The sequence below is a fragment of the Puntigrus tetrazona genome, chromosome 1 (assembly GCF_018831695.1).
Source record: "Puntigrus tetrazona isolate hp1 chromosome 1, ASM1883169v1, whole genome shotgun sequence".
Lineage (NCBI taxonomy): Eukaryota > Metazoa > Chordata > Actinopteri > Cypriniformes > Cyprinidae > Puntigrus > Puntigrus tetrazona.
In genome coordinates, this window is record NC_056699.1 from 2,243,740 (window position 1) to 2,271,728 (window position 27,989).

General features: G+C 38.1%; 4 protein-coding genes across 7 annotated transcripts in view; 1 reads left to right on the forward strand and 3 right to left on the reverse strand.

Annotated features, from left to right (window-relative positions):
* mrpl39 (mitochondrial ribosomal protein L39) overlaps positions 1–832 on the reverse strand; it is a 5,434-nt gene extending 4,602 nt beyond the window's left edge. The window contains exon 1 of the mRNA XM_043245035.1: positions 658–832. Within this exon, the coding sequence (XP_043100970.1) occupies positions 658–832 (175 nt within the window). The remainder of the gene's footprint in view (positions 1–657) is intronic.
* Positions 833–9,879: 9,047 nt separating this feature from the next.
* On the forward strand, positions 9,880–16,286 carry LOC122351075 (C3a anaphylatoxin chemotactic receptor). Of its 3 annotated transcripts, XM_043247951.1 has the most exons (3): positions 10,961–11,495; positions 11,616–11,723; positions 14,571–16,286. In XM_043247951.1, the coding sequence occupies exon 3, from the start codon at positions 14,578–14,580 to the stop codon at positions 15,640–15,642; it is 1,065 nt and encodes a 354-aa protein (XP_043103886.1). In that variant the 5' UTR covers positions 10,961–11,495; positions 11,616–11,723; positions 14,571–14,577; the 3' UTR covers positions 15,643–16,286. The 3 variants fall into 3 exon arrangements, with proteins under 3 accessions (XP_043103878.1, XP_043103886.1, XP_043103869.1); XM_043247943.1 differs by lacking the exons at positions 10,961–11,495; positions 11,616–11,723 and adding an exon at positions 9,880–10,943; XM_043247934.1 differs by lacking the exon at positions 11,616–11,723.
* Positions 16,287–16,977: 691 nt separating this feature from the next.
* LOC122351091 (centromere protein Q) lies at positions 16,978–23,727 on the reverse strand. 2 transcript variants are annotated; one of them, XM_043247959.1, is made up of 9 exons: positions 23,653–23,727; positions 23,073–23,165; positions 22,448–22,499; positions 21,273–21,366; positions 21,112–21,180; positions 20,905–21,034; positions 19,802–19,921; positions 19,645–19,722; positions 16,978–17,549 (listed from the first exon to the last, which is right to left on the reverse strand). In XM_043247959.1, exons 2-9 carry the CDS (start codon positions 23,157–23,159, stop codon positions 17,391–17,393), a joined length of 789 nt encoding a protein of 262 aa, XP_043103894.1. In that variant the 5' UTR covers positions 23,160–23,165; positions 23,653–23,727; the 3' UTR covers positions 16,978–17,390. The 2 variants fall into 2 exon arrangements, with proteins under 2 accessions (XP_043103894.1, XP_043103903.1); XM_043247968.1 differs by having other exon boundaries at positions 23,524–23,661.
* Positions 23,728–24,522: 795 nt separating this feature from the next.
* On the reverse strand, positions 24,523–27,975 carry mrpl16 (mitochondrial ribosomal protein L16). Its single transcript, XM_043236686.1, has 5 exons — positions 27,776–27,975; positions 27,536–27,607; positions 26,627–26,775; positions 26,228–26,521; positions 24,523–24,981 (listed from the first exon to the last, which is right to left on the reverse strand). Exons 1-5 carry the CDS (start codon positions 27,831–27,833, stop codon positions 24,790–24,792), a joined length of 765 nt encoding a protein of 254 aa, XP_043092621.1. The 5' UTR covers positions 27,834–27,975; the 3' UTR covers positions 24,523–24,789.
* Between the last annotated feature and the right edge of the window lie 14 nt (positions 27,976–27,989).

The window sequence follows — 27,989 nt, forward strand, 5'->3', positions numbered from 1 at the left end:
TAATCTAAAGCAGCTGTTTTCTCTGTGAATGTGTGTTAAAGTGTCATTTATTTCTGTGATTTTCAGCATCATTCCTCCAGTCTTCAGAATAATATACTGATTTACTGATCAACAAACATTTTCAATCAATGTGGAAAACACTGATAATGATCAATCATATTAATATGACTTCTGAAGAATCATTGAAGACTGTAGTAATGAAATTCAGCTGTACTTCACAGAAATAAATTACACTTTAACACATATTTTTACTGTATTTTTGACCAAATAAATGCTGAGGAGGACATTTTTGACAACAGTGTATATTAATTATATTATAATATTGTAATATGTAAGATTTCGTTAATGCACTTTTTCAGCAATATACAGAGTATCTATCATGAAAACACCGTAATAAATGTATAATTACTAAACAGGAAATACAGTATTTATTATCGCTGTAATTATTTTTAAATATAATTCAGGATCATTAGGATGAACGTGAAGCAGTTTTTTCATCTATACTACAAGATCAGCATCAGATATTGAGGCATGGCATGTAAAACTTCCCTCAGTAGAAGAGCAAGTAGTTTAATGAGTTGTCTTTCGTCAGAGAGTGTAGTGTGTGTGAGTGAAGGTCAGGGTCTGATCGTGTCGTGTTCATCATGAGGTACTTACGGCGCGGAAGAATCTGACACACGGCCATGAGCATCCCACAGACACGTCCTCCGCGAGGAAAACAGATAAATATAACGTATACAAAGGGAAAAGAGCTAAAAGAGCTAAACGAGCTGTTAACTGTCAGACGCCGGCGACATGCTTCCGCAGCTTCCGGTTGCAGCGATAAAAACATTCCGCGTGGCCTTACGGAACGCGTTTAGGGTTCCGCTCTCGAGAAGGGCTGCGCATGCGCACATCTACACAGCGTCACAGACTTTTTATCAAACGGCACAGCAATGATTACAGTTTTTGAATTATTGCAAGGGGAAGGTTTAGGGTACATAAATACGTTAATAAAACACAATCTAATAAGCATACAATTAAATTACTGTTAGCTTCCGGTTTTGGCTTTATCCCTTCTAGCCACATTTTTTCTTCTTCTTCTGATAAACAGAAAGGTGTGGATCAAAATGACCAACTCCCTTCCCTTTTAACTTTTAAATCCTCTCTCACAGATCTGTTGACTTGAGTTATATATCTCTCAGTATAAAATGTTAATTTTCAATATACTTAGCGTAAGAATCCTACTTTCAGTCATGCTAGCATGTCCCACTGTTTTCTGTCCATGGTCATGTTTAACCGCTCTTAGAAATGAAGACGAACCATCCCTTTCTTACCTTTTAATAAACAGAAGAACGCTTTTATAGCCCTGAGAAGCACCTTCACTTTTAAGTGTGCACTAGAAAGTTTACGGTTTCATCTCGTGTCCAAATCTCTTCCTTAATTCATCTTTAAATCCTGCAAACCATTGATTTTCTTTCTCTTATCCTATTGTCATCCACCTTACCTTCAGCCTTCTCTCAACAATACACTTGATTTCATTCTTACTTTGACCAACAATTTAGTTAATAATGTTTTTTATTGCTCGTTTATCAGCTCATTCATTCTCCCCATTAAAAAAAAAAAACACTTTAATGCCCATCATCTGGATTCTGTGTAACGCTTGCATTATTTCCTGTCGAAATCTTGAATGGTTTACTTAAAACAAACAATAAAGTCACCGAATGACGAGCAAATATTCTCTGATTATGTAAAAATCTCCGTCATTTACTGAAATGTGATTTCATTCTGATAGTTTGCTTTCAAGTGTGTGTTTGAGTTATGATTGGTGTGTGGTTTCTGTACAAAAAAAACATGAAAACTTTAACCGCAGCCGATTTATTGCTATTCTTTTTTTCCAGTAAGCCGCTCCACTTCTTCTTTGGTTTTTTGAGCAAACACAAAACAAAATATATAAACAACAAATATGTGTCAAAAGGAAAAACCCATCTACAGCACCTTAAAAACCCACCGTTATTAAACAAGTGATGTAAAAACTCTACAGATGTGTGACTTAACTAAGTGTTTATTACTAAAAAAAAAAGGTGGCATTTCTAACTAAGTTTCTTTGTGACCCGAAACAGCTTTCAGTGACGACATGGAAGCTTTATTGTTGAGAGCGCATGCCGTATTTCTGCTTAGTTTGTGATGGTTTTAAGGGTTTTTCCTGCGCCGGTTCACTCCAGGGACCGTCCCGGGGGTCTTTTATGAATCACCGCTTGAAGAATTCGAACCCGCGGCTTTCAGATTACTAGAAGAGCTCCTGAAGCACGACAGACAGAAACCACAGCTCACGTCTGGGCCCAAACGCCATTTAAATCGCGACGATAAACAGTACATCTGCTCGTTGAGGGGAAAAAAGAAGAAACCGTCCTCATTCTCTCGCACGCGTCCATCAAACCTAACAGAGGAAGTGAGAGCGAGGTATAAAGGAGAGAAGCAGCAGGTGTTTCTGGAGGTTCGGTCCCCGGCGCAGGACTAATGCTAACAGCATAGGTGTTTAACAGCACAAACCCCTATCACGATTAGCATTAAACCCGAACCGGGACGCTCTGGGGCCTCCGTCACGTCCGGACCAGAACCTGCGGAGAAGAAAGCAGACGTTAAATCAGCGAGAGACCAGAACTAGTCTCCTTCACTCTCTTTCCCCGCTTCGACTGCTATCCGATTTAGACGTAAAGAGCAGGAAGGAGCGCTAAAGCCGCCGTGGTTTCCTCTCAAACACATTTACCTGCTCTCTCTTCCTTCCTCGACCCGCCGCGTTCAGAGAGGACGAGCGCTCTCGAGATATTCCCATCCTCTGAAACGGGCCTCGTCTTTGTCTGACGTCTTTCTCTCTCGCCGACCGAGAATATATATATTAGCAGGTGAGTCATAAAAAAATCCCCATCAACGGAAATTCACGGGGTGAAATACCGGCGTATGCAAATTCAGTCTAGAGAGGACTAAAATCAATAATTCACTATTATAGAGTATCTAGGAAATCAAAAGTGTTACTGGGAAATTTTGTGCAAAAAAAAAATCTTTTTATATATCAAAACAATTCTTGAATCGTTGAATAAACTACTTAAAATATTAAGAAAATATTACCCGACATTTCTTCGTTTTTTGCTTAAAACAAGCAAAAATAGCAGCTGATGGGGAACGAATAATCATCTTTTTTACTGGTTTTTAGCAACAAAATTTGGATAATTTTTTCAAAAAACATTATTTTAAGTGTTATTTTTATTATTATTTTTAAGTAAATGTGTTCATTCCAGTATTTATAGACGTTTATACAAGAAAACAAGCCAAAATAATAAAAAACTACGATTAATATCAGTAATTATGATTATACACTACTTCTATAAATCATAATTAAGAACAGCATTAACAATTAAAATGATTATGACAGCAATCAAGCATTATTAACATAAAGTAACTGTATTTATTTCTGCTGTCATGCCCCTCTTCAGCAGACTCTTCTTCACCGGATCAATGATCTTGATTCTCTGATCGTTCAGTTGGTGTGAGTCAATCAGGGATTTCTGGGAGTTCTTGGGCTTAACCCTGTTATTCACTAAATGACTGTCTCACGCAGTTAATCATATTTTACCTCAAACGACCCGCTTAATGATCCAAACTAACTGATAATCAAGCAGTAAATCAGTATATTATTATGATTTCTGAAGATCACGTGACGCTGAAGACTGGAGAAATGATGCTGAAAATACAGAAATAAATTACACTTTAACACACATTCACAGAGAAAACAGCTGATTTGAATCATAATAATATTTTTAAAACATTTACTGTATTTTTGATCAAATAAATGCATCCTCGGTGAGCAGCAAGATACTAGGTTTACAAAGGCTATGAGTTTTCTAATAACTTGCAAAGAAATCAATGCTTAATGTAAACTCTGGCATCTATAATAGGATGTGCGCGCACACACACACACACACACAGAGACACACACACACACACACAGAGACACACACACACACACACACACACACACACACACACACACACACACACAGAGACACACACACACACACACACACACACACACACACACAGAGACACACACACACACACACACACACACACACACAGACACACACACACACACACACACACACACACACACACAGAGACACACACACACACACACAGAGACACACACACACACACACACACACACACACACACACACACACACACACACACACACACACACACACACACACACACACACACACTCACACACACACACACACACACACACACACACACACACACACACACACACACACACACACACACACACACACACACACACAGACACACACAGACACACACACACACACACACACAGACACACACACACACACACACACACACACACACACACAGAGACACACACACACACACAGACACACACACACACACACACACACACACACACACACACACACACACAGACACACACACACACACACACACACACACACACACACTCACTCACTCACACACTCACACACACAGACACACACACACACTCACACAGAGACACACACACACACACACAGACACACACACACACACACACACACACACACACTCACTCACTCACACACTCACACACAGAGACACACACACACACACAGACACACGCACACACAGACAGATACACACACACACGTCTAAACATTTAAACGAAAGGAAGATCTTCATGTTAAAAAAGTGAAAGTTTGATCACGAGCCGCTGAGAAGCCGCTGAAACTCAAGAGTCGCATTCCATGCTTTTATTTTTACCTGATCAGTCGCGTCCGTTCGTATTACTTTCCTTTCTTAAGTATTCTTAAGGACAGCTCAAATCATTCTCAGATGTGTAGGATATCATGTGCATACATCAAGATGTTTATGTTTTTAAAAGAAGTCTCTTCTACTCACCAAGTCTGTATTTATTTGATCAAAAATACAGTAAAAATCGTGAAATGAAGCGTGTTCCTCCAGTCTTCAGCGTCACGTGATCTTCAGAAATCATAATAATATACTGATTTACTGCTCGAGGAACATTCGTGATTATCATCAGCGCTGGAAACAGCTGCATAATATTTTCGTTGAAACATTTTATTTTTCAGGACTCACAGATGAACATCGTTTTAAAGCAGCATTCTTTCCCAATAAAAGTCTTTAGCTGTTAATAAACACGCCGTTTCTGAACGAGAGCATTCATTTCTTTTCACCCGCTGCTTATTAATACCCAACCAATCACTGAACGTCATGTCTGACTCTCTCCTGTGTCTCGGTCCGTTTCGTCACAGATGGCCTGAAGGTAAATAAAACTTTGCTCCGTTTCGGGAAAAGTGACTTTTTACATCACTCCCTAAAAAAAGTACTTGTTAAATGCATTACTTTTGTGTTTGTGTTTAAATCTGGGCAGGGCTTGCTCGATTTAAAAAAATTAAAACATAAAAGCCTTTTGTTTTCTTGTATAAAAATCTACAAACTTGAATCAGGACGAATTCATTTGACAAGTAAAAAATGAAAAAATGATCAAATCCTTCTCTGTCTTCCCCCAAATAAAAGCATCAAAGTTTAGCCTTGGTGATATTTTTGCTTGTTTTAAGGCAAAATCTGAGCTAATATTTTCAGAGGGCAAGACAAAGCACCTTAAAGGAACAAAGGGGAGAAATAACGCGTGAACGAAGTAGTAAGTACTTTACTAGTTACTTGGAAAAAGTAATCTGATTACGTGACGTGCGTCTGGTCGTCATGAAGACGTTTTTCTTCACACGAGCTCGGAGACCAATCCCTGGTGAGCGTGAAGAAGGCCGTCTCTTCAGATGATTAAGGTCGACGGGGAAATGAGTGGTTTGCTGCGGCAGACGAGAGCGAGAGGGAGGAAACGGGGACGCCCCTAAACGCTGGAAATTCACAGCCTACACTCGCATCTGAGCGGCGCGGCCAGCACTACACCTCCTCCCCGAGGCGTCACCAACCGGCCGCTGGAGGACCGCTCAAGAAGGACCTCGCCGTCCAGCTTTGGAGAACACCGCGCTCCTGGTGAACAACTCTTCAGATGTTCAGCCGCCAGAAATAAACCGTTACGTCACTTCCCTTTTCAAAAAGAAGAAAGGTAACACCCACGTAAGAGCTAGCTCAATGACGACTTCTCATTCATATGGAGATGAGAGCGAGACGCCGGGTCAGTAATAATGGAATAATAATAAAGTGTTTTCAGTGCGCACCGTGGGAAAGCATGCATCCCCTGAGATCACGTTAGATAGGATTTCATCCTGATTTTGATTTACATCCACGCTGCCGCTCCAAAGGCTCTTTCTGCTCAGAGAGTAAAAACTGCACAGTAAAAATGATCCTATTTTCAGCTTCATTCCTCCAGTCTTCAGCGTCACGAGATCCTTCAGAAATCAGAATAATACGCTGACTTCTATTCTTCAGGGACAAGTGAGAGTAAAGAAGAAAGACTCTATACAATGCTTTCTATTCATCTGTGAATCCTAAAAAAATTTAGCCAAAAAAACCCACTGATAATAATCAAGCAGTAAATCAGTATATTATTATGATTTCTGAAGATAACGTGACGCTGAAGACTGGAGAAATGATGCTGAAAATACAGAAATAAATTACTCTTTAACACACATTCACACAGAAAACAGCTGTTTTGAATTATAATAATATTTCGAAATTTTTTACTGTATTTTTGATCAAATAAATGCATCCTCGGTGAGCAGCAAGATACTAGGTTTACAAAGGCTATGAGTTTTCTAATAACTTGCAAAGAAATCAATGCTCACAGACACGTTCACAGATAGATCACCGTTTTTTACTGTCATTTTTAATAAATCAAATACAGCCTTGGCGAGCAAAATTAAAAATACATATACACAGTAGTTAAAAGTTAGGTATGTGGCAGATACTTTTAATTTAGAATTTAAGCAATAAATATTTTTTATATTTTTTTTATTACTTGAATAGAATCCACGGTCCACGGAATCCACTTCATCTGTTTCATTTGGAGTTATGATATAATAATAAAAACTATTGCATCAAAATGTAAGCGACTGCCTGGAAACTGCAGTGCGGTTACTAGGGTGTTTCAGTGGTTGCTAAGATCACTTGAGCTTACTTGTCGTTGGTGTGTTTCTATACGGTTGCTAGGGTGTTGCCATAACATTTCTAGAGCATTTTTACTGGCGTTTCTTTTTTGCGGTTAAATGAATAACGTGCAAAAACGTCCTGAATCAGCGTCACAGTCTGACGTCCCTTTGTCTTTATTTGTGCATCAAGCAGCCGATGAAATCTCCACGTGCTCCGCGTCTCTAAAGAGTTAAGGGCTGCATCCTGTCTGTGAGGATCTAAATTTACTAAAGCGTACAGAAGTGGGTGAGCCACGGTAAACCAGAGACAGAGTTAGGGGAAAATGCATCACACTGTTGCGTGTGCTGACCTCATTGACGAATGCCAAGTTTCTTGTAAGACGCCTTCATCACAGCTGAGACGTTTAGGTTACTTTGAGACAAAGATGTGGAAATTTCTCTTAGTGAGGCTACTTTCTCTTTATATTTCGTTTAGAATATAGTGCACACCAAATAAAGAAAGTCCCAATCCAATATATATATATATATATATATATATATATATATATATATATATATATATATATATATATATATATATATGTGTGTGTGTGTGTATATATATATATATATATTTTTATATTTATATTTATATATATATATATATATATATATATATATATATATATATATATATATATATATATATATAAAATAAATTAGAAAACCTAAATATTAAATAGAAAACTAAACTTATTATTATTGTTAATGTACAAATATTTAAAAAAAATTACAGAATTGATGGAAACTTAAAAAAAGCAAATTATTATTTATATATAAAATTTTACTAACATAAAAAAACAAACATTATTTTATCACGCTTGGCTTGTTGAACAAACACTCACTTTTTCCCTGGGTTTCAAACGGCTGGAAAAAAGGCCTAATAAATGAATATAATGTCAGTATAATTGCGTGGGTGCTGGTATATCAGTGTGGTTTGCATGTGCACTGAGAAATTAATATGTGTGTGTGTGTGTGAGAATGGTAGTTTAAAAAATATATTATCATCAATAATAATTATGACATTATAATAATATTACATCATTATAATAACACTAAACTGCCACTTAATCCTCTAGTGCTTTTCTGTCATTTTTTACTTTTGTTTTTGAGAATTTTTTACTTGCTACGTGAACACACACACACACACACACACACACACACACACACACACACACACACACACAAATAAAATAAAAATAAAAATAATAATCTACTGGAAGTGTTTGGTACTGTGCTCAGAGATTAAATTTGCAACACAACTTTATTTAAATTTCATATAAAATAGTAGTAAAAATAGTAGTTTTGTGCATTTCTCATGATTCTCATCTTTTTCCTTTCATCAATTGTCTTAAACAATTATCTTTAAATAGCGTCCAGAGTCTGCGCACCGAAGCACACACGATTTCAATCTTTTTGATGCGTGTGTATTTTGTTTTTAACTGATGCACAAGAGCGAAACTAAAAACTAGCAAAACAAAAACTAGCGAAATCCATAAAAAAACCACAGGAAAAGTAAACGCCGCAAATAATGAATGAACCGGAACACAAGCGTGTCTCTAAACACGATCGCGGCCTAATCTTCCCTAAATCGGAGAAAGTTGAGCGGCGTGACACACGTAAGCCCGGGGGAAGTTCTGGAAAGTCCAGGGGAAAACCACACCGTGGGCAAACGACGAGAAGGTTGTGACATTCTTGACATCAGGAGCTCGCTGAGCATAAAATCGAACTTTCACTGAAGAGGGAAGTACACAGACGCCCGCTTTCACTTTTGCTATGATTTCTGAACACGGTGGGAAATGTTTTCATGTCAAACCGATACTACATCGCACAGATGAGCTCATCTCGAGAGCGCCGACGTCTAGACTCGTCCAAAACCTCCAGGGGTTCCTACGACTATCAGCGTCTTCCAACATCCTCCCAAAACCGCAGCCAACGGAGACGCAGACAACTATTTCTCCTTGAAAGCAGCCGAAACACTGAAACGTGAGACTGCAAACAACGGCTCTAGATCAAAGTCTGCTGGGAGGGAAGCGCCGCGAAGAGATCAAAGAACCTCTCACTCTACAGAAGACCGTGTGTAGACCGGGGCTAGTTGTCACACGGCTTTGTATCTCCTCTAAATGTTTGTTTTGTAAAGCAGTGTTTTTTATGTTTTATTTCACGAGTGTGTACATATGCATTCCTCCTAACAAAAATGAACGTACAAAAATATTCTAAACAACTGAACTCTAATAAGCGGTGGTGATCAGCTGACCGCTCGGCCCCTCTCTTCACCCGAGTGTCCAGGACATAGGGCCAGACGTCAGATCAAACCACCACAAAGTCAACCATCAACCTCCGTCCTGGCGTGTCCTGGTTCCACGGGTGTTAACGGACAGCCTCGCGCTCAAACATGGTGTTCATTATGGACCGGCACAGAAGTTCAGTCGGGTTCAGATCAGGGGTGTGTTCTAACATTATGACTGTATGCCTTTCTGTCTCCCTGCTTCACCCGGAGCGCAGCAGCTTCATCTACTGGTGACAGAAGAAACTACCTACAGGCAACTCTTCATTACAGTCCTGAACAATAACAATTATTCATATGCAGCAAAAACATGACAAGGGAGTCAAATCAAGCCACACACAACATGTTTGTTTTTTTGACTAAACTTGCGCGTCCAAAGCGATCCCGAAGACCTTAACTAGTCGCTTCAGGTGTGTTTGACTGGAGCCGGAGCCCTTGATGTACGGTTTGTTAGGATACGACAACATCTGGCCAAGATACAACTATTTGAAAATCTGGAAACGGGAGAAAAATAATTGTCACAGTTCAAGTTTTCACTCCTGAGATCCTGTGTTTAATCCAGGAATCTAAGTCTACTACCTATTGGCTTGATCCTTTACCAAACGTCTGTTGATCATCTTTATTTCCATTATTTATTACAATCATTAACTTACTCGTTTGGGGTTCTGTACGTTCCTCTAAAATCTGCTGCCTTAAAGGGTTTCGATTTGGAATTAGCCTGGTTTATGTTCATCTCAGTCTCTGGTTGCACTTAGTCCGTTCAAATTAAACCTAGAAGATGAAGATCTTCCACTGCAGGTGTTCCTCAGGGTTCTGTCTTGGGCCCGTTTTTACTTTCATTCCCACTTATATCTATATGAAATATGGTATTCAGTTCTCTCCGCGTCTTCTAAAGCCTTTGACCAGATGTTTAGCAGAAATCAAAGCTAAACTCAACGGCAAAAAAACCACACAAGCTCCACTTTAACAAAACCTGATTGTATTTCCGCGGATATGATGCATGTTTTTAAGTTGTGCATGCTAAATGAAGTTTTGAAATGTTTATGGTAAATATCTTAATGGAACATAATCTTTACTTAAAAGCCAACGACTTTTGGAATAAAAGAAAAATGTATTGCTGGCCATTGCTACTAATAAACCTGCGCTGCTGATGACTGCTTCTGTGCTGCAGGGACACCCACTGGAAACACCGAAACACACACCATGTGAGAACACAGAAGAAACGAATTCTCACAGAAAGTGGTAGAAATGAGCAAGCCACAGGAGCTTCACTCAAACTAACACATCTGAAAACTGCTGAGTTGAATCTTGTGGTTGCGAGATAAGGAAGTTTGAGTCGGACTGAGCTCGATGACGCAACGCACATGTTCACTTCAACACTTATGACACGGACAGAAAGCAGACAAGCCTCTGCTGGTTTCAGCTCAGTCCTAGTGCAATCTACACCTGATTAATGAGTCCTCACTGCTTTAACAGCAGAGCCCACTAAGGTAAGAACCAACGTTCATTTTGCATTTTTTAAGTTAACCTAAGTTAACCAAATCTTGACTTGGTGGGTTTGGGGTTATGGGTTTTATTAAACAGCAGTAACTTCGTTTATTCTCTTTAATTGCTCACATCATGTGTCCCGTCGAAGAGATCTGCGCAATCCAGGGTAATTATAGCCAGCTAAAATCAGAACCGCAATGATTTGAAAGGAAAATAATATTTTAAAAACATACCTCTGCTCTCTAACAAGTCAAAATCCTAGACCTAGATTTGCATTTTTCTGAACCGCCTCTAATCACACGCAATAAAGTCAGTAAATCAGTGCAGCACATGAATGAAGTACTATTAGCAAAGTACATTTAGATTGCAGTTTCATGCTTTCCATTAATGTTGCAATCAAGCCGAAAGGCATGCGTGAACCCTCCCACTGATAGGTTAAAGCCCAGAAACGCTCCCTCTGTGAGTTTTTACACTCCATCAGCAACAAACACACATGCCAGAGCTCTCAGATCTCCAGGTCAATGCATGCAAGTCGACCACAGCCTCGTAAACAGGTAAGACGCACTCCTCAATCTCAACCACATCTGATCCGTCAGACTCGCTAAAAGACGAAACTAAATACAAAATCAGTCATTTCAGAGGATTGAAAGCGAGTCGAAACGCTCGTTTTCTAGATGAGCGACGCTGTAGGCGTGTACGCGTGCAAGGAATGCATTATGGATGTGTGTAAACAGGTCGTGGACGGGAGGACATCTGTGGGTGAAATAATCCCACGCCTTCAGGTGAGAGAGCTAACATTCCTAGGAACAGCATCACGTCGACGACTTTAAACTTCACCTGCATTAGCTAAAGGGGTTCAGTCACTGAGAAGGAATTCTGGTGGATGCATATTTTCAAAAGAAACCCTCTATTCTGGTGAAAAAAAGTCAAAATAACGCATCGGAATATTTGCAGACGCATTCGTGGCTGGGGCTCAAATGCTGAAACTTATTCAACTTTAACATTTAAAGGGACAGTACACCTGAAAACTAAAACTGTGTAATTTATAGTTGTTCCAAACTAGTTTCCTAATTGTGCCGAACACAAAAGCAGTGAACCGAACAGCAGACTGTACTTAATACCTAAAATGCATTTATTTTACTAAGTATAATTCAAATCCATATTTAACGGATATCACTTAAGACATACAACTAGCATATTTGTAAAATAATTAGTCAATTAATTTAGTTTTTTGCAGGATAGACATTCACTTTTTATAAGACCAACTGGAATTATAATAAAACTTGTACATTGCACCGCTTAATATCATGCCTAAAATGTGTTTTAATGCAGCTATTGATAGGATTATATGATCTCCGTACAATATCTGTCTTTAAATGCAAGATTTTTAGGTGTAACTAATGTATATTTTTCCACATCAGCACAATTGCATATACTGAAATATATCATTAGTTGGACTAATTCCACAAAATTAAAAGTAGAAAATTAGATGTTAAGATTTCAGCAGACTTTAATTATAGTACAGTGACATTTTTAATATATTTTTAATAACATAATTAGCACAAAATAAATGTATTCAGATATATCTTTAAACCAGGATAGCCACTGACTTTCATAATATTCATTACTATGGAAGTCAATGCATACCAGAAGCTGGTACTTTTGATGATTGACTATCCTCATGTTTATTATTTTTACATTTCTACACCGTTTTGATCTGAGGGCGGTTGCACTAACTGCTTAGACTAGTCTTGCAAGTTTTTCTTAAAGACCGGTCATAACTTTAAGTCAGTAACATAGACTGGTCTGATGTGTAATGTCAACCCTCGGTCAACTGCTAGCTGGTCAAAATCCGAGTTAAGGGACAGTTCCCCCAAAAATAAAAGTTCTGTCATCATTTACTCGCACTCATATCGTTTCAAACCTGTACGTTTCTTTCTTTTGTTGAACATTTATTTTAACCAAAATGGGGAAAAAGGGACCAACAACTAATGGTTACGTGCTTCAAAATATCTTGCATTGAGCGGAAGAAAAAAAAAATAAAGAGCTTGTTTTTATTTCTGGGTGAACGGTCCCTTTATCTCTGTGGTTGTGTTTAAGTAACCGCACAATGTTTGTGCTCTGAGAGGTTTTTTCTAGCAGCAGTGTAGTTCTCAATGCGTTGTCAGCGATTGGGGCTACGTTCGTGGCAAGAAAACGAAAAAATATAAGCATTACATTAATATAACTATAAAATATAAACTATTAAAAAAAGTAACACTACAGGATAAGAACCAGTTCTCAGTAGAAACCTAGTTGCTTATTAGCATGTCTGTGATCATCATATTGGCTGTTCATTAGTTCTTACACTGAAAAATGATTTTCTTTCTTAGCATTTCGTTTTCTTGTATAAATATCTACAAATTCTGGAATTAAGATGCAAGTAAAATTAGATATAAAAGATATTAAGTCTTGTTTTCTGAGAAAAAAAAAATCTAAATAGACTTATTTTAACTCAAGAAGATAATTAAAGAGTTAAGCTGTTTGTCAATAATTTATTTAATTGAAAACAAAGCATTTCATAATTCTTGTGAAAAGAGGAAGCGACACACAACTTCCTTCATTTTATCACCAGAGAACATACAGATGTATTTCTCAAGCATAACTTTCTATGCATCGTTTGTTTTTAAGCAGACCGCACTTCAGCTTTTGATTGAATCATTTTAGCAGCCCTTTATTCTAAATTGAATTTATATGAACATGTTCGCTTGAAAGAATAAAGGATGATGTATGCCAAGATGTTAAGAATGCATATTACATAGCGACTGATATTTCTTTAAAAAAAAGAAAAGAAAAAGTTCTTGTTTCTTTATGAGAAGTGGTTTTAAATTGGAGATAAAGACATACATCACAGGAGTTCAATCTGTGTCTATCACATGTTCAAATCTTAATATTATTCATTTTACAAGGTTAATATACGTATGAAAAATTTTAGATAAGTGCATTATAGTGCACCTAAACTCATTTGATTTTAGTTTACTTAGATTTAGTGGACTATAACTTTACAATATTTAGGCCAATATTCAATACAATATTACAATATACAATATACAATATTCGGCCAAGTTGCCTTTAAAGTTGTTCTTAATGTATATTACTAATCAGAAATTAAGTTTTTGTAATTTTAGGGTAGGAAATTTACTAAATATATTCACGAAACGATCTTGAATGATTTTTGGCATAAAAGAAAAAAAACGTTAAATCTCTTTTTTTATGCACAGTATCACACATACTTCATCCCCCCAATACTTATTAGAATTTTCAAAATGAAGTCTTAAACTAAATGAGAGTCTGATCTAATTTACAGTTTATTTTCACATTCTCCATTAAAAGGGGCCCTTTTCATAAAAGAAGTCTACCAAATAAGCTAGGGTTATTACAGCTATATTTTCAAGTAGATTTGATTCGAACTAACTGAAACAAGCGTGGCTTTTTGGTTTTATGAAACCGGCCTTTGGTCTTTCAATGGAAAGTGTGAAAATAAACCGATTTTCGATTTTTCGCTCGTTGTGACTCTCGACTCGCAAATGATATCAAAAGCGAGCTTTCTCTGTGAACACCGGTGTGAATTCTTCCCTCTATTTCCACAGAGAAATCATGTCTACCCTGGCGCCCATCACCTCGAATCAAACCAACTCCACCGCGTTCCCGAACGAGGGCCTGCGCGTGCTGCAGATGGTGCTGACCGTGGCCATCTTCGTCGTGGGCGTCTCTCTGAACGCTCTGGTGGTCTGGGCGTTGGGGGTTCGTGTCTGGTGCCGTAACAAAGCACTGTCGAGCGAAACGCAGAGCGCGGACAGCTTCCGGATCTACGTAGTGAACCTGGCGATCGCCGACTTGGTGCTGTTATTACGGACTCCGCTGATGCTGGCCTACTTGGCGAACAACTTCTCTTGGACCCTAGGGGAGCCCGTGTGCAAGCTGGTGATTTTTTTGCGATGCCTGGGATTGTACGCCAGTGCGTTTTTGCTGTGCGCCGTGGCGGTGGAGCGCTGCTTGTGTCTCCTCAGACCGGTCTGGGCTCGATTGAGACGCCCTCGCTGGATCGTGCCCGTGGCCTGCGCAGCGATATGGGTGTTGGCGGCGCTTTTCGGCGCTCCTTACATAACAACAGCTAAAGTCATTCTCTGGAATAACCATGACGCTTGCATCGAAAGCGATTTGGGAGTAGGACAAGCTTTAAATGTGTTGGAGACCGTGACAGGATTCTTGCTGCCTTTGGTGATCTTCATGTCGTGCAACATCGCAGTGATTTTTTGCGCAAAGAAAGCTGAGAGCACGGTGTCTTCCCCAACCTCGTCTTCCGGGCCGGGATACACTTCAAACCGCTTAAACCGTCTCTATCGCGTACTCTTCCTCACCATGCTCCTCTTCCTCACTTGCTGGGTGCCGTACTTCACCTGCCGCTTTCTGAGGGCGTTTTCTCACAATCGGCCCGAGTGGAAGGAGGTCAGGGAGCAGGCGATCGGCGCGGCGTACGTGGCGCTGTTTCTGGTTTACATAAAAAGCGCTCTCAACCCCGTCTTGTACGTGTTCGCGGCTCGAGGACTCGGGCGCAAGGTCCGGGCCTCGCTCGTCTCCACCATCGAGCGCGTCTTCAACGAGGAGCTGTCGGAGTCTTTGCGAAGAAAGTCTTTGCGAAGGAGGGACTCTGAGTTTTAGGATCGGAGGTTCCGGATCTGCTTGTGTGACAAACGATGGACGCTGACTACAAGCAGAAAACACTTCTGACTGAGGCCAAGTTTATATTTAGTCATTTAGCAGATGCTTTCATCCAAGCGAGACAAACCAACAACCAGAATTTCGCAGAAGCCATTCTGTAACTGATATGATTGTTTCAATCTCAGATTTAATTGCGATGCATTGCATTTTAGGAACTTAACAGCAAATGCATTCAATGTCGTTCCATCCTGTGACTAAAGCTGGTCATTTCAGGCTTGATATAAAGCATTAAGAATGTTCTCATATATATTCAGTAGAAATGTGCCCTATACTCTCAGAGATAAAGGCACTTTTGTACCCTTTAGATACTAATATGTACATCGCTTGAATAAATTGTGGTACAAATGTGTGCCTGCTGTCCTGTCTGTTATTTTTATCTGAGAGTGTACATAGAACTTTTTCACCAAGATTATTAACAAACATTAAAAACAAAAGCCTTACTGTAACCGATGTTATTGTTTTAATCTTGGATTTATTTGTGACGCACTGCATTTGCAATTAAGGCTTTCTTCATGTTACTAAAGGCCGCTCATTTTAAAGAATGTACTTTCGTATTATGCAAAAGAAACGTGTTGTACTAATGATGACGCTGTGGCGGTGCACTTTTGTTGTGTTCGTACATGTTTGGTTTGACTGAAAAAAAAAAAAAAAAAAAAAACTATGGTGTGATTATTCTGTTAATGTGGTTTGCTCGAGCCTTGCTTCGAACCCTTGTGCACACCAATCATGTGACCGGTTCGGTCAAAAAGAGTCACAATGAGGACATTTTTCAAAAAAAAAATTGCTACACCTGTTTGATTCAAAGTCATTTCTGAGAAAAATCACATCTATTTAACTAATTTAAATGATCCTGGTCACACTTTAGATTAGGGTCCACAACTTTTGAATGAGGTCTTCTGAATAAGACATTAATGTGCTTTTAAAAGTAATAATAAAGAGCCAATATTCCTGTAATAGTCATGTCATTAACCAACTAGTTAATAGTGAGATTGTTCACTATAGTGTTACCAATATTCTTATTAACTCAAAGTATTTAAAGTCAGAAGGTTAAAATAAAATATGCATTCTAAGGTTAGACTCAAAATTCTGATGTTAAAGTAATTTATCTTTTTAAACTAACTAGTTAAAGTCAACATTAGTTTTAAGTACTAATTTAGCCCCAATATGGCCTTTTTAGTGCCGCTTCTGAAAAAGCCCCACCCCAGTGACAGCTGAGATTGTACACAAAGTTTTCATCCGGATTATTCACAAAACAACAGGAAACAAGAGCCAATCTGTAACTGATATTATCGGTTTAATCTTTGATTTAATTGCGTTGCATCGCAGCGCACGCGTTTTAAGAGCGACCCGAAGGCTTTCTTGCTGTGACTAAAGGCTGGTCATTTCAGGCTTAATTAAGCATTAATTATTATCTTATACAATGCTGTAGAAATGTGCCCCTTATAGACAGCTTCACAGCAAAACATTTAAACGAAAAAATCCAGAAACCAAGCCAAACATGACACATCTTAAGATTAAGATGAAGTTGTTGATCAGTTTACCAGAGTTTCCCATGAAAACTGAATTCAGCGCTAGATACGGCAGCATTAACGCTTGATAATGTTTTTTTCCGGTTCTCAACGCAAACCTTTCATTTTCAAATAAACAAGCAACCGTTTTGTTTATCAGCCGCCGTCTGCGTGTCGACTTTAGCGTCTTTGTCTGAGACGGTCGGTCCAGGGCTGTGTCTCTGCGTCCACCTGTTTATGAGCGAGCTCCAGAAAGACCCTCACGTCCTCGAGGACAGGAGACGCCTGAAGAGCTCGGACCAGCGCCGGAGGATCAGGAACCAGCTTCATGAGGTGCTCCTGAAGAACAAACACAACAAACTCACTAGTCTCAGAATACAACACACCCTTATTTTTTAATTAAACAAAAATACTAGATTATGCAAATAATTTTGCTTCTCAATCTGATTACAGCAAAAAAAAGTGCTGTATGTTTTTTTTTGGTTTTGATATTTTTTAGCATTTTAGATAACCCACATAAAAGAACACTAAGTGTTTTTTAATCATACTATAGTAAAGCACTTTAATCTTGTTATGGCAATTCTATAGTAATATAAACTTTACCCAATACTGTACACCTATATTATTACAGTTTACTGTAGTAAAAACTACAAGTATACTCTGATATTTATTACAGTTTATTCAGTTCACTACAGTGTAAATACTATAATATATACAGTATAATAAACTTTAATAAGGTTCAATAGCACTACGGTATTTGATATAAATTATTGTCTCGTCAAGTTGTTTTGTCTTTTGAGAAATTTGTCAAAATTAAGCGAGTTGATTAAAATCAGAACAATAGCAGAAAAATTTGTTACACTTTATTTTAAGGTGTCCTTGTTTCAGTGTAATTTTACATTTAAGTACTGAGTCATTTTTATTAATTACATGTTGGTTAGGTTTAGGCTTAGGCTTAAGCTTAGCATTACTTGCATGTAATTATGCATAATTTATTGTTATTATATTATTATATAAGTACATGTAACATGGACATCTTATAATATAGTGTTGCAGGTGTTTCAGTTTTTACTCCTTAATTACAGATATTTGGTCTTAACATAAAAATCCCTTGATTTTCTTCAAATTCCCAGAAAACAAAAATTGATCATATCTTCACTTTGCAAGTACCTTGATTTAAGGAGGTTTATTTTGTTGCTTTTTGACAGTGCATTCACTGCCATGACTTTATGAATTTAAGTCTTTCCGCTATGATTTAAGCCCTTTTAAGCTCTTAATTTGAGCAGAAACCCTGGTAACCAAATCACCTGCTTGACCTGATATAATCCCAGTCACTTTGCACCCCGGTCACACATCGGCGGTGATTAACAAAAGCATATTGTGAATCACTTGCACAACATTTGCAAGTATTCTGCTCAGTGATGAAATGCCTTTTCCTGAAAACATTGCATCAAGTACGTCTGTATAACTCTGTTAATGTTCCATATAAGGTGAGGTTTCTCAAGTGTTTTAGCTCTTCACATGCACATGGGTGTATTTCTGTTTCTGTGAAGGTGTTAAAACCTCACTCCATAAGTTCAGGACAAACAACATGCAGACTCCACGGTGAAACAGGACACACTCGGCTGATTTATTAACCACAAACTAAGCATTAAGGCTTTTAAGGCCGACTAGTCAGAACCATTTTATTAACAGAGATACTATAAATAAAAACCCTACTTGTGGTCATAGTGAAACCCAAAAGTGAATCCCAAGTGATAAAGACATTGCTCAGATTGCAAGCAAAACAACTACTAAAATATTACTGTTTTTAGAAAAGTCTCTCTGCATTGTGACATTTTCATGGCAACTGATAATGCAAACCATCACCGTAATAGTGAAACTAGCCTTTTTTTTGCAATTTCCAGGGTTTCTCATTAGTCTCCTATTTCTGCAATATAACGTTTTGCTATAGTTTTAAATCGAAATCATCCAAAAAAAGCAGGAATCCCATGCATTTCCGCCACGCCATTAAAAACTGGAAAAGTAATAGACTAATAGATCACAAATTAACAAGTACAAAATCTGCAGAACTGTGCAATTCTCTGAAGAAATACATCATGATGCAGTAACTCGGTTATGAGAAAAAGATTTCAAGTCAGAAATACAAGAAATAACTGTAGAACTGCATCACGAATCAGCAAACCGAGCAACTTTACCCATTTTTTATTCCATGGTGTTAACAAAAAAGTCAGAACCGAAAGATATAAACTGGTATCTGCATGAAAGAGTCAGAATTTTGAGATACTGGGAGAAAAAAAAAAGTTAGAATTATGACAAATTAAAAATTAAATATTTTTAAATTAAATGCATTACAGCAAACGTTCTCTTTTAGTAAAAACCAGTTTGTATCTGTATCAATCTGTTTGATTTGAGCGTCAGTCCCGTGACGTACCTGCAGCGTGGGCTCGCCGGCCGAGCGAGAAGGTAAAGCAGGAAGACACAGAACCGTCTCTTCTGAGCGCTGGAGAAACTGAAACACATCAGAGACAAGCGCCAGGATTAAACCCCAGCTAGAAACCTCAGCTCAAACGGGTCAGACGTGTATGAACCTTCTGAGCCTCTTCCTCTTCATCCTCTAGCTTGCGTCTCATTATCCTGCATTTCTCCTCCAAGCCGTCCACCTGCACCTCCATCTCCTCCAGGGTGCTGACCACCGAGCGCACGTTCTCCTGAAAAGAAACAGAACAGCAGTAGCTTATAATAGCAGTACTACTGCGTTTACATCAATTACACATTTCATGTAAAGCAACTGCATTAAATCCATCAGTCGTGAGTAGGTTTTCTGTTTCGTGGTTTTATTAACAGTTTAAAAGAATTTTGTCTTGTTTACTCCCAAGTTGTTTCAAACCTGAATTAGTTTCTTCTAAGTTTTTCGTAACCGAGCAGTTGCTTATTATTTTTCATATTTTTCCCTGTAGTCAGTGCGGACCAGCAAAAACATCTTTTGTGTTTAGCAAAATAAATAAATGAATGCAGGTTTGGGACAACATGTGAATGAGTAAACAATGACAAAATTACATTTTTTCTGATTGAACCATTCCTTTAACCAGAAAAGCAAAAAGACGTCCTGAGACTTGCTTTTTAATTTGCTTCCGTTGTGCTAATTTGTAAGTCGCTTAGCATAAAAACGCCTGCTTAATGACTAAATTGAGTTCCGTTCTGTCGCTTTAAGAGCGGCACGCGTCCGTTTACCTTCACTTTAGACATAACTGTGCTTGTATGCGTCTTCTTGACACCATTAAAGTGAATCAGCAGTCTTGTAGTCAGACTCGTAGTGCGTGCACTCCACAGAATAGAGCATGAATTAAATAATGTTTTTAATTCACTTTTGTGATTGTGAGTGTAGCTTAGATTTAACATGACGTGAATGTATTATAAATGCTTTCATTATTATATCGAACAATTACCAACAAATTATTTTATCTGTAAAATAACATACAAATACATTTTTACTAAGCCCACTTGAAAATGCACATTTCATTCTCCGCCAGCAGGAGGCGCTTCTGGAACGGCAGAAATATAACTCTTTTTGTTTAATGAAAGCAAGTTTAATCCCTGCTTAGACTGTTGCCCCCGAGACCCGGCCCCGGATAAGCAGAAGAAGAAGAAGTTCAATCACAAGTTTAAAGATCTTATCACTTCGCGTCATCACCTCCAAAGCCTCAAGCGTCTTCCTGCCTTGCTCAGACTTCTTACTCTCTGCTTTGAACTGATGGGACACGTGCATAATATCTCCATGTTTCCTCGGGGGGACAGAAAGCCGTGCACAATCAGCCAGGAACCTACAGAAACACGTGAAAGAGTTAGATTCCTGAAAAAAAAAAAACACACGAGGAGACGTTTGGTTAATGTTTCTCACTGGTCTTTGAGGAGGTTGAGATGCTTCTGTGACTCTTCTTTTTCTTTGCTCTTCAATGCCAGTACAGACCTGAGTCAAGAGCATTAAAAAAAACATCACTCAAGATCCTGACGATAAACCTGCTGGCACACGTGATAATTATTACTCAACGCTTTACTCACAGAACGGACAAACCGAGCGCGCTCTCCAGAAACAGCAGGGACGATTTGGTCAGCGGCTTCCAGTTTCTTTTATTCTTACCATTTCCAGGATTCACTGAAAAAAGATTGCTCATTACATTCAGACAATACAGACTTTTAAAGAAATAGTTCAGCTAAAAATGCCCACTCTCAGACCTTACTCACATGTTAAGAGTGCATTTTTAGAGATCTTCATAACTGATTTTCATTCAAATTAATCAGTTGTTTAATCATTTAAAATGAATACAAACACAAAGTAATGGAAACACCATTACTATTATTAATAATTGTTTTTTTGTGTATAGATTGCTTTAGTTTGATATTTATTTATTTATGATTTAACGCCATGCCAGCATCATTGGCTATATTTATGGCAAGATAAATCATCTCAGAATCTCAAAATAAATACATGGCTATTTTTAAAATATATAGTTTAAATATAAGCATAAATATACATACACCATATATATATATATATATATATATAAAGGACAGTTATATAGTCTGCTTTAGTTTGATATTTTAGATTGAAATAAGTATTTAATGTTTTATTTTAATTTCAAGTCACAATTTTTATTTTATTTAACTATAATAACCCTACGTAACCCTACAGAAAAATAATTTGATAAATACATGTAATTGCAGTTTACTTCATGCATAATTCAGGAACATTTAAATAGATTAATGTTTGCTATTATTAATGTTGTAGTGTATATAAAACATTTCTACATATTTCCGACATTATTTTCGCCTTTGCATTTTAAATTAAAACAGTTCGTGTGTGAACAGTGCATTTAGTCATTTTCAGTCGATATATTCAAATTTTCCGAAGCCCTTTTGATTGGGTTTTTCTTGATAGTACTCATTTAGTAACTAATTAAATGTATGGACCGTTTCTCATACTGCTGCATGACAAAAAGCAGAATTAAACATCTTTACCCTTTTCGTTTCACAAGCGAAAGAAAGTCGCACGAGTTAGGAACGTGTGCGTTTAGAAAATAATGATAAAATTTACATTTTCAGAGTAGAGAGGAAACAGAGGCCTGCCCGTTGTTTCGTTTGGCAAACTTTGAGAAAGAAGAAGCTCGACCTCACCTTACGCAACGAGTCTATTAATGCATTCAAGTACAGACATCTCCCATCATTTCTCAACTTACCGCTGTGTTTCTCAGCTTGCTCCGGATGCAGGCCTTCTCTGGGTTTAGACGTCTGGAAGAAAGCATACAGCATGTTTATACGGCTGCTTTCATTATTTTAATCGAATTTGCTGAACGAAATCGAATACTTCTTTCTTGACCACTTGGTCATGCATTTTGGAGCATGTTTGCTCTTGAGTGAAGAATTCTTGTTTCATCTCTTAATCAGCAGAAAAAAAAAACAAATAAAGACCCGATTCACATCTTCATCGGGGACAGATTATTTAAATCGTTTGTTTGATTCTTAGCCAACTTTAACATGTACGAAATGTAAAATATAATATAAATTATTTTAAAGATGTTTAGATATTTGCATTGGAAAACAAGGCAAAATAAAGAGGAAGATATTTATTTTTTGCAAGATTTAATGCAATAACTTTATGCCCTGACCTTTAAGGCCTTAATTTCTCGATACGTTTGTCTTGATATTTTTAAACTCAAATCATATTAGACTTTTTTTGGTAAAATACCGTAATTTTTCACAATTTTGGAGTTTCTTACTTTGTTAATCGTTTTATAAATCGTCAACAGAAGGCTTCAAAGGATGAATAAATGAAACATGAGTAATAAAACATTCGAGTCTCACTTTATGGGCCCCGTGTGTGTTCCTATCAGCGGCTCCTCTGGGGCCCCGAGTGGAGGCCCTTCCGGACCCTCGAGCCGGTTTCATCATGAAGAGCTGCTCAGAAAAACAGAAGCGGTCTAAAAACCTCAAGCTAGCACTTCAAGTATATCTCCATAAAAGTGCAGAATAACCACTAATGTAAAAAAAAAACACCAGTGACAACCACAAGTACGACAGTATCGCAATGTAATGTGGTTTTAGATATGAGGATGCTATTATTTTAGATATTTATCACTGTGGTATACTATCATACAGCCCTACGATACTCTTTAAAGCACCATGGTACTAACAGATTTTACTAAACATGAACTAAAAGCGTCGAAGTTACACAGCTGTGTTCATTTTAACGGAAACCTTGTTTTTATCGCGTCGCAGGACAGAAACAGCGGCCGCTTTCCCGCCGAATAATTACCTAGAAACTGACGAGAAGAATAAAGAAAACTGTGACGATAACTACAGCGAGCTTAAAGCGAACTAAAGGCGCTAATTAACCGTTTAATCACGACGCGTCTAAACTGACAGGGTCTTCCTCGTCACTCACCGGATTGGCGCCACACGCTTCAAAGCCAAAACACTGAACTGCGCATGCGCAGAGAGAGAGAGAGAGAGAGAGAGAGAGAGAGAGAGAGAGAGAGAGAGAGAGAGACAGACAGAGAGAGCGACTGACTTCCTCTTCCGGCGAGCAGCGGCTCCGTTTTAAATCAATCAAGAAATACTTTAAATAAAATGAACTATATATCTATATCTATATATCTATATATAAATAAAATATATTTAAAAAAATAATATATATATAATATAAAAATATATATTTAAAAAAAAAAATATATATATATATATATATATATATAAAATATATTTAAAAACAATTTTATATATATATATGTATAAAAATAAAATATATTTTAAAAAATTATATATATAGATATATATACATATATAAAAACAAACAAACTCACAACTGCAAAGAAAAAAATTCAGAATAGTGTAATAAATTCAGAACTCCGTGAAACGGTCAGAAAGATAAAAATTTGCGATTTCTTCTTCCTTTCAGTATTTTATTCCACGGTGGAATCAAAAGGAGGACGTAAACTTAGAGGTCAAAACTGCGAGATGCAAAATAGCATTTGTGAGGGTTTTTTTTTCCCTAAAATGACTTCTTTTTAAAAAAAAAAAAAAAAAAAACAATCGCAAGACAGATTCAAAGTTCTGAAAATAGTGATAGAAACTATAAATAAAATTATATACACTATGCTTCTTGTACAAAATTTAAAAAAAAACTAACAAATGAATGTAAAAAAAGTGAGTGTAAGAAATAAGCCCCCATTTGTGAAAAAAAAAAAAAAAATGCAATTTGCTTTTTTTATTCTGTGTAAAATATGTTCTACTGTATATACAAACATCAACAAACTGCAAAGAAATCAGGTTTATTTAGTATTGGTCTCACAACATATACACAGAACACACACTCCTGCACATCTGATCAAAGAAATCGGCCGATCCCTCCGATTTATCGTAACCTCTCCAGGATGATCAAATCTGCCGAGCGCTGCAGAAGACGCCTGATAAGTGAACGGCAGGCCCCTCGGAGCAGCAGATATTAATCAGGAGTCTATTAGAGCGCTCTGCACCACATCCTGGCCGCGAGAAGCGCTGATGCTGTCATTTTTCAGACACGCTACACCCGCCCGGGGTTGAAGAACTTCCCGGTGAAGCGCCCGTGGTTGTGGATGTCGAAGGGGCTCAGGACTTTGCGGATGCCCAGCATGTTGGAGCGGGCCACTCTCTGGAAGGTCCAGGGGTTCTGGTTGTCTGCGGCCCATTTGGCCTGATCCTCGTACATCTCGGCCAGACTCTCTCTGCTCACCACCTGCACAGAAACACACAACACGGACATGACCTCCGACCTGTGCTCACACACACCTCGCAGTTAAAACCCTCTTTGAGTCTCAAACTTTGGAGCTAAACAGCTAAATGTTCTTAAAGGGACAGCTCACCTAAAATTGAAAACCCCATCATTAATTATTCACCCTCGTGTCATTCATTACTGGAACACAAATTAAGATAATTACGTCTGAGAATACATAAATACGCCAACATGAGGATGCTTTTTGTGCGTAACGAAAACCAAAATAATAATTTTATTCAAAAATGCATCTCCTTCACGTCATTTTGAAGAGTGTCATAAACGCATTTACGTTTACGCTCGGATCTGAAAAGGCATTTCTTAATCTAAACTTGTGTTAAAATGCCCTGTTGTGAGACATTTATAATGTTACAAAATATTTCCATTTCAGCCGTTTTTCTAAACCTTCTCATTAAAGAAAAAAAAATTATACTAATAATAATAATCCTAATAGCAGCAATGTTGCCGTCTTGAATCATTAATACAGATTCATTCACTGAAAGCAGTCAAAGTTGAGTCACTAAATCAATCGTTGTGAAACTACATCCTCCATTATAAAAAAAAAAAAAAAAATAAAAAAAAATTCATTTCTCCTGAATGCAGCTCTATTTCGCACACAAACAGCTCTTAATTCCATCTTTTGATGCAGTCGTCTCATTTTTGTTTATTATATTCAGCAGCTACATATTTTACACAATGATATGTTGATAAATACGTTTGACTTCATTTTTAGCTTTTAAACCGCATTGGAGCCCAGTCTGGGAATAGATACGAATCAGAATCAACAGAATTCGAAAACGAACAACTCTACACCAGAGCGTACACTCACACACACACACACACACTCACACGCGCACACGCACACACACTGCACACACTCGCACACTCGCACTCGCACACACGCACTGCACACACGCACACACACACACACACTTTCACACACACACACACACACACACACACACACACACACACACGCACACACACACACTCGCACTCGCACACACACTCGCACACACACTCGCACACACACTCGCACTCGCACACACACTCGCACACACACTCACACTCTCACACACACTCGCACTCGCACACACACTCGCACACACACTCGCACTCGCACACACACACTCACAAGGATGTTGCCACATCGTTTTGGAGCAAAGCAGATGACGAAAGTTCATAAAGAGGAAGTGCTCTCAGAACAAACCTTGGCTGGGAAAGGAAGCTTCTTGGCCACTTCTTTGAGCACGGTCTCCACCTCGGCCATCTCCACGCGACCTCCGACCTCCACCACCAGCTGGCCGTATTTGACCGGGGTCACGTAGTGGTCGATGACGCCCTTCCCGCCGCCCATGCGCTGGCCCAGGCCCTTCCTCGTGATGGGTTTGTGCGGGGCTTTGATGCGCCACACAGCAAACGTCCGGCTGGCGTCCATGCGGCGGTTGATGTTCAGCCTCATCATCTCCATGTGACCCCACTGAAGATAACCTCCACCCAGAGCCTGCAGAGACACGCAGACGCCTTCATCTATCCATGATTTTGTTTTTGGTGCGAGCGGGTGAAAACGGCGCTCTTAATCAATCATTTAACATTTCAAAACACTGACCACTATCCCGTACTGGCCGTCCCTGAAGGTAGTGCCGCTTTTGGCCGGTCCCTGGATGTCACGCAGCTTCTTCATCTCCTTCTTCGCTTGTTTCAGGTTCGGGACCTTATCCATGAACTTCAGCTTGGGCTTTTCTGGTAGAACCACATCTACACGAGAGAAAAACACAGCGGAAATCACACACTCCAGTCTAGACTAAACACACACACACACACAAAATGTTGTTATTACAATAAGACTTCTAAATCATAATATTGTTACCTAATGCATGTCATGCATACCACATAATCCTAGAATACTTACGCCTTACTCATGAAATATTCTAGCAGTGTAAATTTTCCAAGTCATTACCTTCTTATCCCCCAAAATGTTGCACATTATACAGCCAATAGATGCCAATATACAGCATTGTCAATTTGTATATTGTAATCTTTCTATTTTTATTCTTTTATTGTCTGTTTTGAAATTTTTTTAAATATATATTTATTTAAATCACATCCTAACATCAAATAAATATGTAATGAGATTAAGAAATATTAGTATTATACATTTTGCACTTGTAAAATAACTAGTACATTTTCTTCTATTATTATAATATATATAATTTAATTTTACTGTTAAATTTCAAAATGAATTATTTATTTTGTATTTTTGTATTTTTGAATTTTAAACAGTACAACAAAAAGTTTAACTACAATAATTATAACTATTAATACAACTAGATATTTTAAAAAAATACAAAAAATTAATTATTAATTAATTATATATAATTAATTATTATATTCTTGACTGCACATAAATCAGAAGAACCTTCTGCTTTGTTGAAAGGGTTTAAAAATACAGGACTAGCATGCATTAACTAACTAACTACCTCATCATCAAGTGTGTAACTGAATGAATGATCGTTACCACTGAAGTTTGGTGGGACTTCATAAGTCCTCAGTCCTGCTGACAGGAGCTTCAGGTTACTCTGAAGAACATCTACATTAAGAGAAAGAAGATCTGGTTATGATAAGAAGCATGTAAACTGATTGTGAATCAGATAGACGAGCGAGCTCAATCCTAGTATGTATATCATATACTTGCACATGATGCCTAAAATACTTTATTTATTATCGGTAAAGTACTAATAAAACATGTATGTCCTACCTGCTTGGCTTGATGACTGGAGAGAACCCAGAAACGCGCGCTTTAGTGCTGAGAACATGGCTGATGTTAGAATTTAATTAGACGTATAAAGTATTAACAGGTATGAATCTTCATGTTTGTCTCGGTTGTGATTTACAGCAGGCTCTCGCACAAGGTCGCCGCCATGTTTGATCAACATCCGGTCCGTCGGTGAAATTCAGCCGGAAACAGATGC

Excerpts from the sequence above, each read along its gene's own strand:
- mrpl16 (XM_043236686.1), bottom strand. The coding sequence starts at position 27,833 with ATGTTCTCAGCACTAAAGCGCGCGTTTCTGGGTTCTCTCCAGTCATCA. Across the intron at positions 27,608-27,775 it reads CCAGTCATCAAGCCAAGCAG|ATGTTCTTCAGAGTAACCTG; the intron begins GTAGGACATACA and ends CTCTTAATGTAG. Across the intron at positions 24,982-26,227 it reads AGCTTCCTTTCCCAGCCAAG|GTGGTGAGCAGAGAGAGTCT; the intron begins GTTTGTTCTGAG and ends GTTTCTGTGCAG.
- LOC122351091 (XM_043247959.1), bottom strand. The coding sequence starts at position 23,159 with ATGATGAAACCGGCTCGAGGGTCCGGAAGGGCCTCCACTCGGGGCCCC. Across the intron at positions 19,723-19,801 it reads AAGAGGAAGAGGCTCAGAAG|TTTCTCCAGCGCTCAGAAGA; the intron begins GTTCATACACGT and ends GATGTGTTTCAG. Across the intron at positions 17,550-19,644 it reads CCGGCGAGCCCACGCTGCAG|GAGCACCTCATGAAGCTGGT; the intron begins GTACGTCACGGG and ends TTTGTTCTTCAG.
- LOC122351075 (XM_043247934.1), top strand. The coding sequence starts at position 11,329 with ATGTTGCAATCAAGCCGAAAGGCATGCGTGAACCCTCCCACTGATAGG. Across the intron at positions 11,496-14,570 it reads GACCACAGCCTCGTAAACAG|AGAAATCATGTCTACCCTGG; the intron begins GTAAGACGCACT and ends CTATTTCCACAG.